This window comes from Callospermophilus lateralis, chromosome 6 (assembly GCF_048772815.1).
Source record: "Callospermophilus lateralis isolate mCalLat2 chromosome 6, mCalLat2.hap1, whole genome shotgun sequence".
Taxonomy (NCBI): domain Eukaryota; kingdom Metazoa; phylum Chordata; class Mammalia; order Rodentia; family Sciuridae; genus Callospermophilus; species Callospermophilus lateralis.
Window position 1 is genome coordinate 10,954,406 of NC_135310.1, and position 12,636 is coordinate 10,967,041.

At 40.9% G+C, this 12,636-nt stretch overlaps 1 protein-coding gene across 3 annotated transcripts in view; it reads right to left on the reverse strand.

Moving 5' to 3' along the window:
- The window catches only part of Arid1b (AT-rich interaction domain 1B), a 402,089-nt gene that overhangs the window by 106,952 nt on the left and 282,501 nt on the right, over positions 1–12,636 (reverse strand). For all 3 annotated transcript variants that reach the window (XM_076858093.2, XM_076858094.2, XM_076858092.2), the window contains exon 5: positions 11,131–11,374. In XM_076858093.2, coding sequence (XP_076714208.2) covers positions 11,131–11,374 — 244 coding nt within the window. The remainder of the gene's footprint in view (positions 1–11,130; positions 11,375–12,636) is intronic.

A 12,636-nucleotide genomic window follows, 5' to 3' on the forward strand; every position in this document is an offset into this window, starting at 1 on the left:
CAGGGACATGCCTCTTAGGAGCACATGATGGGCAGAGCCAGCACCTAGTCATGGCAGAGCCCAGGTCACCTGCATCTTCTGATACTGGGGACCATTCCAAGGGTGGTACGATCAAGAAACACTTCCCATGTGTTTGTCACTGATTCTTTCGCTTTAAATTTTAACAATATTCAGCAAGTACACTTTTGAAATAATCATTTTCACAAACAAAAATTTTCTTCTACCTGCCACTTAGAAATACCTGGAGCAGATTCTTAAATCCAATTGCCTGTTCAAAATTCCCCTGAAGATGTTTAACAAGAACCTCAAGTATGACAGAGCCAAAACCGAACTCTGGACTCCCCCTTCAAGCACTTGCTCTGTTGTCCAAAATACAGGAACTGCCATCCCCAAGGATCCTACACTGGCCTCCAGGATGCCTACTTCTGCCTTTGTCCCTTATAGTGAACTGCTCGTAGTGGCCAGAATGATCCTTTAAAACCTTGATTGAATCAGGCCATTCCCTGCCTGCTCAATCTGCCAGGTTTCCCATTACAATCACAAATTCCTGTGCACTAGTTCCCCCTTATGCACGGGGAATCCATTCCAAGACCCTTAGTGGATCCTGAAACTACAGGTAATACCAAACCCCTATATATGTTATGTTTTTCCTTACATATCAATATCTATGACAATTTTATTCACAAATTGGGTAAAGCAAGAAATTGACAAAAAAATAATAATTGAAAATAGAACAGTTGTAACTGTATAATCTAGTAATAAAGTTACAGAACTATGGTTTCTCCTTCTCTCTCAAAAAGTTTTGTTTTGAGAGGGCACACGTTCTTCTCTCCGTCCTGCCTCACTGCCATGTAGTACCAGAGGCAATCTGCACTTCCATGTTTTCCGTCCTGGTGGCTCCCTGGCACTTCTGTGAATGGAGGTTCTACTGGGCATCATCCCCTAGAAAAGCCCAGGTTCATCACAACAGAGACCTGCTTTGGATGGCATCCTTCTACTCAGTCAACTTCAATTTGCCAGAAATGCAACAGGAGCTTCTTCACCAGCCAATGCAGCTTCTCCAGTGGTTTTAATATTTTTCAGTCCAAACCTTCCTTGAAGGGCAAGGTCTGGGCTGCTGGTTCTAGGCAATCCCTTGCTGAAATATTTGCACAGGCTCAGTGCTTCCTGGCTCTCAGTGCTTTTCTTCTTCACTATTTCATGACAGAAGACTAATTTCTACCACACATCTTTAGCAACCTCAATGTATGATTTTTTTTTTTTTTTTTGTCTTTCTGTAGGAAGTTGAGATCTTTCACCTTTTCACTTAAAGGAAGTAGTTTACAGCTCCTCTTTGGCATATCCAAATTGCCAGCCTTGCTACTCTTACATTTCAGGGCTACTATTAAATACAATAATAATTCAGGTTCTGAGTGGGATGGAGCCAGATAGTGAGAGAGTTCACCATGCTGCGCAGAATGCTGCAATTCAGCTCATGAACTGGTCGATTCTGGGATTTTTCCATCTATCATTTTCAGATCACAGGTAACTGAAACCTCAGAAAGCAAAACTGTGGGCAGGGGGGCTACTGTATCACCTGGCCCTTGGTGATGCTCTAGTGTAACTGGCCACCAGCTCTGCCCCGTCCCCTTCCAACTTTGCACAGCCTCCCTGCCTCCCTGTGTGTCCCCACAGCAGGCTCCGGAGAGGTGGGGCCTGCCCTTCGTGATGGCTCTTCTTTGCCTGCCACCACTTCCTTAGTCACTGACTTGCTCCTGCCCTTCCTTCTCTTCTCTTGTTCAGATATCAATTTCAAAAGACACGGTTCCTATTCACTATCTAGAGAAGCAACATGACCTTTCTTTTCTAATAATACCTGACAATAAAGTGTGGACTAATTTTGTATAATCCCTGTCTTTCCCAATAGAATTTAAACATCCTGATGAAAAGGTCCTTCACATTAATGTTCAGTGCATTTCCCCGGTTCCTAGATATGTGACTGCAGTACTCTGTCGAATTAATGAATGAAACAAGAGAATGTTAAATTAAGAAAGAAAGGAAAAATGAGCAACCGGGTTGGTTGGTGTTAGTTGGCCTTCAGTAGGGTATCACCTAACGTACCAATAACAAAAGTAAACATATTTCTTTCCTAAAACCATTCAATTGAAGTAATGTATTTGGAATCTTCAGCAAGGTCACCCTCTTGGCATTCAGCTATATGTATTTAATGTCATTTGCCAAGTACAAACTCCTGTGTCACTTTCTGTTTAGAAGGGAGAATATCAACATTAACAATTCCTGGTTATATCATTTATAAACATGCAGATCTGGATTATTAAAGATTAATGCATTTTAGGATCGGTGTCGGCATACCGTTTGTCTCATGCCGAAACCAATTCTGTTCTTCATTAGTCAATGACAACCCACATCACCCTGTTATGGAAGAGAAATCAAAGGTGCAAGTGTGTGAATTGAGAATAAGTGAGGAAACTGATTAGTAAGAGACTTAACAGCTATAATCAATCAACACATCATAATAATCCTGGCTTCAGGGTTATCAGAAGACAGGGAAATAAACATAACACTATAAAATGTTTTCGATTCTTCTGCAACAGTGACCTATTCCCTTTTAGGAAACACAGCAATATATTAAAAGTTTAGAAACATCTTGGCCACAAGCATTACATTTTATCATTTTCCAAAACACAGGCTAAAAGGTTTTCGAAACTTTTTCCTTGTGAGCTAAAATTAGTTCGTAAAAGCTTTGAAGCCCTCCACTCTGAGTCCTCAGGACAGCAGGCCTGTGTCAACAGTCTTTCCACTGAGGCAGCACACTGCCGATTCAAGGAACAACAAGACTGGGTTGAGCACACGTTTGTAACAGTGACAGTCTTTGCTAGAAATGAAAACCAACAGTGAACAAAGTGTCTGAAGTGCCTCTTCAGAGAACAAGGCAAAGAAGCACTGGAGATGTGGCTGGACTGTTGGGTCAACCAAGAAAACGCGTGGGTCGCTGCTGGGATGACACAGCAAGAGGCAAGTGCACAGCACCACCCTAGATGGAGGCACCCCTGCAGCTTCACATACAGCCCAGGGCAAGTAGGGAAGGTGATAAGAGGGCTTTACAGGAACAACATAGCTTATTTTTAATTAAAAGGGAAAGAGAAGCCAAGAGGGAATGTGCATCTTGAAGAATTTCTAATGTTCTCTTATTTCTGAGTATAGAAGAAACAGGTAAGGAAAGGCTTGATTTGAAATCTACTGGAATGGATGAATTGAAAAGACCTGTGCTTTTGGAGCAGAAGTCATCCTCGCTCAATCCGGGATGCTTGGTTTGGGTAGCAAGTGCCACCTCAAGGAGGGGAGCTCAGGACATGGGTGGCTGCTTGCCAGGCTCTGTCAGGGCAGACTGCCTCCCTGCACGGACCCTCCAGCTCCCCGCAACTGCAGGTAGGGCCATCGTGCCAGGGGCAGAGTCTCAGAACCAGCATCTTGGTTGGAATTTTTAGATAGCATGCTCAAGGGGAGGGCTGTGCCTCACACTGCCAGCAGCAAGCCCCACAGAGCTGCACTTCATCTCTTCAAGACAAAATAGACAAAATACATCACTGCTTTCTTAACTGCTGCTAAGCATCATTTGGAAAGGATTGGAAATTACTGTTTTGTATAACACACAAATATTTTACATTGTAAGGGAAAAAAATACTGGCTAAGTTCTCTTTGGTTTGTAGAACTGCTGAATTGATGTTTTCTATGCTGCCACAGATTAAAAACATGGATATATCAATGGCATTTTGTGTTTAAAAAATGTTGTTGTTGTTTTTTGCCTGCTCAGTTTGCCAATAAGCAGCATGGATCTTCCTTGAAACAAGCTGTGGCAGGATTTCCACCTCCAGAGGGGCCAGAAGGAACATGTGATAGATGTTCTAGAATAGGACTATCAGGCACAGTGACAGTGCAGACACCCCTGCAATCAGAGCAAAGCTACTTCAGAGTCTATTAATGTTGTCCTGAAAGGACACTGCCTTAGAATGATTTACATATAGAAATAAACCCAAAATTTACCTCTGAGTTTTATTAAGTAAGGATAAATTAAAAAGTGGAAAATTTATTTATTTAGGATGTTTTAGGCTTGAGCCTAAAATAAGATTTTAAAATACAGGGAGAATGGATTCAATGAAAGAGAGACACTGGGTTGCATCCTCTGTTGTGCATTTTATAGAAACTAATCTTGACAAATTACACCAGGAACTATCATTTCCTCTCACTAAAATCCTTCCTGTTCACTCTGGCCCATGACTAACTCTTAACTGCAATTCATTTTTCTCTTTCCCATTACAGCAGCCTTCCAGAATCTGCTTGTCTGAATGTCAAATTAAGCAAGAAAATTAGCTTTTTGACCAGAATATCTTGTTGTTTGTATTTGCAGTGACATCAGCTCATACAGCAATCTCCTTGGCTCCTACTTGGCGGGTGGGGCAGGCTCAGAATGAATCCACCAGAGTGCTGCTTTCCAGATTTAGTTCAACACATTCAACCCTTTTTGGAACACATGTTTTCAGTGTCTAAGCTTTTCTTTGAGGGGTGCAAATTCATCGTGCTGAGTAGTAGGCTGGATGTATGTCTCACTAACTAGGAAAGGACAAACGGAGCTTTGGAGGAGGGGCTTTAAAATGAAGGAACTGAGGCTTCATGAAAATATAAGGGCCATATCTGGCTACATTGTGCACAGGCTCGTAACATCTGGGAGCCTTTTCAAAAAGCAGTGAGTGACTGCAGGCACTTGCCAGGCAGGAATCTGTATTAGTGAAGGGGCACAGAGTGTCCCCAGGGCTGGAGATGGGGCACATGCAGCTGCTGAGGGAAAAGGAGAGCTTGTTGAGACAGGTACACATGGAGAAGGGGCCTCTAAAGAGATGAGTAAAAGATTCTTTCAACCTAGCCTGACTTTCAATATCTGTGAGCTCCCAAACCACCTTGACTGGCCCCTCTCATTCAGCCACAATTAGTTTTGGGGGCAGGGTAGGGGGGAGGAATGAATGGTGAGCTACCTCAAACAGCAAAGCTTATAGTAGAGCTCAGAAAACTTAAAAAGAGGGGATTTTGTCTTTATATTAGATGCAACTCTATTCTGTTTCTGTCTCTGATGACTAGGGAGATGTGTATTTGGTATCTAGTACTATGCAAGAAGAATGGATGTAAAACCAATGTCCATTTGGCGGGGTCCTAATGTAACCACCTAATTTTATGTTTTTGGTCCTAATCTATTACAAAGTGGCCTACAGTTAGACAGAAATGATTTAACTCCACCTAAAATGGACTTGGTATACATGTCAAAGGCCAAATACAAACAACAAAAACTTCAGAAATTTGTATTTACTACCCTTAGATCTTCATTAACAAAACCAATGAATTATCACCAGTAGTCTAAACATTTAAGGTTTTGTCAGGCTATGAACAGTTGACATCTGCTACCGCGCACATACCACCTCCGTGCAATACACACTCTATATTCACCCTTCTTAATATTTGACATGGTTGCTCAGTATAGCACATGCAGGAAAAAGCTGACAAAAGCCTTTGGCCAGTAAAATAAAAATCTTAAAAAACCTTCAACTTATTTACATTTTTGCTTTGTTAGTAAACTGGACTGGTTGGCTCAGGAGGCAAGACAAGTAAAGTGAACACCCACAGAATCTTCTGGCAACTGCAATGCATTCTGATGTTGTGCTGAGTCAGCTGCCCTGACGTACTGGGGGAATGAGGCCTAGTGTAAGACCTATCCAACATGTTCAAAACCCTGTAGGTTTTTCTCTTTAAACCAAAGTACACAACCGTAGGATGTAACCCAAGACACAGCATAAGTACAATGACGAGATCATTTATTAGAGGAACGTTTAATATCAGACATTTCAGAATTAACTGCACCTGACATAAGGTTTGCTTAATTCAAGTGTATACACAGCACACTACCAATGAGGAAAATGGAGATATTTCATTTCTGTCTCCAAATATAAATATATCGCTATGAAGGGAAAGAAATGAAGAGAGAATAAGTAAAAAACATGACAATCTGTATTAGCACAGGGAGAGGGAATACATATAGTTTCTTTCTCCCTCAAAGCTAGTTCAGATTAAACAATCAGGGCTGTATTCTTTACTTTCCATCTATAGAAACCTGCAATCCTAGAGCCCAGTTCAAAGGGAGAGAATCCATGTGGATAATAACCACAGGGAATCTCCATGTTGCTTTTTAAAAGAAGGAAGGAAAAAGCCCACTGAAGAAGGGATGTGGCAGGGCCAGTGCCTCCCATGCCCCCTGGCAGTAGCTGTTCCCAGGCTGCTCACCAGGGCTGCGAGGCAGCATGATCAGAGGGCAAACTGCAGTGGGTGGAGCAACAGTTTCACAGACAAAAAACAGAATCAGCCAAATGGGATGCTTTACTGGGCTTTGTTTATCCACCTTTGTGATACTTCTCATTAGCTGTCAATTTCATTTACCAAGGCAGAGATGGAGAAAAATGATTGCTCTCTTTAACAAATGCTAGGAAAGCAATACTAGACCCCCCACAACATTTTGGCTTTACCTTATCCCAGCTCTCAGCTATACAACAGCTGTGCATTTTACAAGGAGAGACAATGACTGAATGAGCCAGTCTGTGACTCAGGGAGAGGCAGCATCAAGATACAGCAAGAGATAACGAGAGTGAAGCAAGGTCAGAAAAAACAAGTCAGTGCTGGAGATGAGAGGAAAGAGAGGAACAAAAGCAAGCAAAACCTACACACAGAAAATAAAGGAACATCCCACAAAATCATGACATTTACAGGTAAATGGACGGAGTTGGAGAAAAAACCCAAATGCTGAATGTTTTTTCTGATATAAGGAGGCTGATTCCTAGTGGGCTTGGGAGGGGGATGTGGGAGGAACAGACGAACTCTAGATAGGGCAGAGGGGTGGGAGGGGAAGGGGGCGCCTGGGGGTAGGAAAGATGGTGGAATGAGATGGACATCATTACTTTAAGTACTATATGAAGACACACATGGTGTGAACATACTTTGCATACAACCAGGGTTATGAAAAACTGTGCTCTATATGTGTAATATGAACTGTAATGCATTCTGCTGTCATATATAACAAATTAAAATTAAAAATTAAAAAGAAAAGAAAGGGACAGTCCAATTGCATGTATAGCAGCAGTTTGAGAGCCCTGCTCTGGAAGGCCACGGAATCTTGACAGGACACTGCACTTCCCCAGTTCCGACTCAAAGCCAAAGGAAGGAGACTATATATTATCTTAGCATCTAATGTACAGATCAGCAAAATTTAAAAACAAGGGCTAGAGATGGGGAAAGAAGATGATACAAGGGCCCAATTTTTTCAGTAAATAAAGGTGTATTTACATGGAATTAGAAGTAAATAAAAAACAAAAACCAAATATCAACTTTCTGATCAACCCAAAGTGTGCCTTATTGCCAATGACCAAATTCACAAAAACACACAACATAATGTAAGTTGACTAACTCAACACCTCCCAGAGAATAAGGATGTGGATTTTAGGGAAATGTAATTTTTCACAAGTGTGTGTGCATATGGGAGATGGTATACAGACTAGGTGGATAAAAATGGATTGAGAAACATGTAATTTTTTCAACAAAATCTGTTAGGATTTTTAAACAAATCCCACTAAAATAGCACCATAAATTTTTTCATAAACACCTATCAAAGACTTAGTTTTGACTATCCTTAGGCTTAGCTGTGGGAACAAAGAGAGGAGAAATAGGACATCTGGATTCAAGCCATGAACTATCCCCCCAAAAAGGCTGAGACAAGGCTGCCAAGGGTTCCCTGCTCCTCTGTAACTCAGAAAAGGGCACTCCATCCCACGAGAGAGGCTGGCTGTCAACCCTGTGTTGCTGCACAGGAAGCAGCGAGTGCCAGTGTGTGCTGGCCCCGAGTAGGACACTGCTCAGAGCTGATATCATCTCTAAAAAGACCAAAAAGAGGAAGAAATAATCCAGGATTCTGAACTGCACCTATTGTTAAACTTTGCTAACCTGACAGCCCATCATACAGAAATCAACTTGCCTATGGCCTGAGTGAAGCAAGGGTTTCTGTCCCACAAAATTTTTATGTGTAGAAATAGTGGCAAAAATTCTGTTAATCTCAGGGATACAATCTTTTTATCTTTATTTTCTCAGTCCCAACCCTCAAGAAGAGCAGCTGTGACCTTTTTTTAAGTAAGAAGAAAAATAGATTCAACTTTGTGAAAATGTGTTATGCAGTTTTATGGCTAGCAGTCCAGCTGAACAATCTCGGTAATCAGAGCTAACCATAACTTGAAACTTCATACACACCTTGTGAACACTATTGGATGAAGAATCAGGGACTTGCTGCAAAAACCAATCGCACTGCTCTGGATGGTAATTACAAATGAATAAGTCTCCAGGTCTCAGCTTGAATAACAACAATAACTGATGGAAACGACAATAATCAACAGGCATTAAGTGCTCACCAGGTCCTACATGTAGCATGTACCTGTCTTACATGTAGCAGCATATTCCTTACAGTGGCCTTATGAGATGTAATTATTATCTTTACAGATGCAGAAACTGAGGCTCAGGGAAGCTTAGAAGCTTGCCAAGTTTACTCAGCAAGTGGCTTGACAATAAGGAGGGAGGTTTAGTTGTTATGAAAGCCCATTCATCTAGCTCAAAAGTTCACTGCAATTCCTTCTGGGAGGAAGGTGAACAAATGCCAAAATTGTCCATCAGATTTTTTAAGAGGCTTTTCCCTTTAGAACAACTCTAAGGTTAAGAAATGTTCTTTGTCATGTTTTATATGCTTGATCATATACCCACCTTCACACTTAGGAAAGAGTCAAGATTCACTTCAAGAGTACATCAATCACTAAGGGCAGGTACAGTGGCGCAGGCCTGTATTCCCAGTGACTCAGGAAGGTGAGGCAGGAGGATTGCAAGCTTGAGACCAGCCTTCACAACTTAGCTACACACTGTCTCAAAAAAAAAAAAAAAAAGGACTAGGGATGTAATAAAAAGGACTAGCTCAGTGGTAGAGCTCCACTGGATTCAATCCCCAGTTTCACAAAGAACCAAGCTTTTGCTGCCTAATTTCTTCCCTGTACTAAATATCAGTGAAAAGTTCAATCAACCAATACAGAACTCGGATGAAGCACAGCTAAGATGGGCACTGCTGATACAAGTTTAAAAAACAAGCTCTCTGCTTTCATCAAGAAAGATGACAGTTTTCGATTACAAAAGGAATTGGCAGGGAGAAATGAATAGGAACACTGATATTCCCCTCCATGCCCACACCTTCAGCTACTGGGAAGCATGGACAGCAACTGTACTGGTACGTGATCAATGACCAACTCTTACCCTCCAAAACACACAGCACTGGACTTGGCGACCAGTTCCTCTCCTCTGCGTGCATGACCTAACAACCTAATGCCTGACCATCCAGGACCACAGGCCCAATGTGAGCTTTTCTCTTAAGGTATGTGCTCTACACTACATCAAAACCCAGTCACTGAAAACAAAGGCTCAGAAATTTCCACCTGGAAAGATAAATGTACGTAAAAACATCTTCAGATTGTCAAGTACACATGTCATATACAAATATTCTTTATACCTCAGAAAAGTCTGTATTTAGATTAGTTATTAATTCAGGATAAAGGAGTGAGCTCTTTTTGGAGAAATACAACACTCGATATATGATTTTCCAACATATAGATGACACCCCTCAAAAAACCAATCTGAAAAAAAAAATCTGAACAGCAAAGATTGCCTCAGAAATTCTGAAGTAGGGAGTATTCAGAGTTAACACTCTTAACAATAAGTAGTCCATGTCTTATTGCAAACACTAGGAGGATAAGCAAATATTCTTGACGGAAAGGTAACATTAAAATGCCTTGAAACTATGGCCATGCTCAAATTATGGATGAATCTTAGAAACTTAACCATTAGCCAAAAAGTAAGACAAAGCAGACCACATATGGTGTGAGTGGAAGCAGCATTTTCTGATTTTCCCAGGGCCTTCTTAATTTGTGCTTGTAGTTCTACTGTAATTATTGACAACATGACATTAAATAAATAGTATACATTTCTACAAAGAAATTTATCAAATAAAACTAACTCCATATACTCTGAATGCTTGTAATAAAATTCTACAAAAACAAAAAAAAAGTGATTAAAAAAAATCTAGAAGTGGAGGAAAGGAACAGAGTTTGAGACAGGGAAGGGACATACAGGTAAGACATAACAGCACCAGTGACACCAATACTCAAACTGGATGGTGGACTCATGAATATTCATGATGGTCATGATTCACAATTAGCAAGTTATCTATGTTACATATATACACTATAATAAATATGCAAGTATTCCATAATAAACATTTTATGAAAATACAAAATCAAATATAAATGAGACTTTATTAGCAATTCAATACCCATTCTGATACGTAGTTCAATCAAAGTGCTTTCTGATATATCCGTACTATGTTAGCAAAAGTTGCACAAAAAAAAACTTATACATAATTTAATAAGAAACAAAAGCTAGTTGCTTAGTGGGTTTAAATGTATGACATTTGATATAAGAAAGCTGGATCAGAGATGGGAAGCTATTGAAAAATAAATATTCAAATAAATAAATAATTCCAAGAACATCACTGAGTGTGTTCTGGCACTGGTCAGCGTGGTGAATATGAGCAGACATAGGGAATTACAAACCCTAAAAACATTTGAGAAATAACCGTTGAGGTATACTTTGAAGAGGACAATGGAAAAACCAAGGCCACTGCTCATGAATAACCACACAGTGCACTTACCAGTAGAGGATCTTATGTAACAAAGCATTACAGGGTAAATGCTCAGAGATCAGTTTTGTGTTTCTGGCAAACTGAAAATATCAAAGTATCTGGTATTTTCTAAATGGGTGGTAGGTGGTAGACTCATTTGCTGAGACTCTTTAGGAATTGGGACTCTGGTGTTCTTTGAGAATGCAGCTACATTCCTAACGCATGGTCCCATCACTGGGGGATAATAAAAACAAGTCATGGAGTGTGAGTGCCACCGTCGAATGTTAGAGCTGTTGTTTAACAGAGAAAAACAGTGACAATTAAGAAGGTGATACCTGGAATACTTGCAGGAGAAATTGGGCCAGATCTCGACTGGTTGCTTCCTACAGGAGAGCCAACAGGAGAAGGTGATGGCCCCCCAGGGATGCTGGAGAGATGGGGAGATGCATGTGGAGAGAAAGGTGACTGAGCTGGGTTGCTCTGGTCCCCCTGGCTGCTTGTGGACCCAGATGCGCTGACCGCGGAGCTCAGGGTTGCTTCCGTTCCTGTGGGGAGGTCATCAATGGAGCCAGACAGGTCCTAAGAAAGAAAGAAAAGCATATATTTATAGGGTAACACATTGGATCAATATCCAACTAACATACTACATGAAAATCATAACAATGTCCCCTTCAGAGCAAAATGTTTTTTTCTAAATTAACGCCCAATTCAGAGTATGGCCACTTTTTATTAGAAGATATTAATGAGTTCCCTCCTGGGATGAACCCATGAGAGTCAGCATCTCCTAAAAAATGAGGAAAGCTGTATCTCTCTTCATAAAACCATCCTCTTTGTTTTCTTTTCTGCTGCCATGCCAAGTCCATCAGGCCCAAGCAAGGTGCCGGGCAGATACCATGGATGGGTGACTTACCGCAGGAATGGAGTACCTGGCTCTAACATGAGGGCTTCCGTAAGCTGAGCAACCACAGGATTTGGGTCCCTTTGTTTAGAATCGACATTATAGACTAAATTTCAAACTAGGACGTTGTAATGTAGTAATAGTCTTTTTTTTTGGGGGGGGGTACCAGGAATTGAACCCAGTGGCACTTAACCACTGAGTCACATTCCCAGTCCTTTTAAAAAAACATTTTATTCAACACAGAGCCTTGCTAAGTTGCTGAGGCTGGGTTTAAACTCATGATCCCCCTACCTCAGCCTTGCAAGTCACTGGGATTACAGGCATACACCACTGTGCCCAGCAACAGTCAAAAATTTAACCAAACTTTGCAGTGAAGAATTATTACATTTTAAATAACTACAAAGTACTGTTATAATAAAATAGTGATATTTGTATTTTTATGTGACTTTGTGAAAATAAATTCCTTTGAAGTTACGTTGGCAGAAATGAGTCCTAATGTTACAGCTTATGCCTTTATATAACAATTTGATGCTGGCAATGCTATCTAATTTGACCATAACACCCTCTGAGGAAGTTATTAAAAATCTCCATTTGACAGCTTCAGAAAACTGAAGTTCAGAGAGTCAAAGTTACTGTTGAAGGTCACATTACTGAGGACAGATGCAGGAGCTAAAAAAATAAAGGGAAGAGGGAGAAACAAAAAAGCGGCAACAGACCATACATGGTGGCTCCTTTACTGCTGTGCCCCATGGCCTACACTGGGGGCCACCAAAAGATGCTCAGTACCTAGGCAAAGGCTTGCAGGAATCACTGGACTCTCAGATCTCCAATACTGCAAGCCCAGGCAAAGCTGGGGACTAGATGTTCAGTGAATTCTAAATGCTGAATTGCAGTATAAAACATATCTGTCCTGGTAATCCAGACTAAATACTGCAGAACAAAA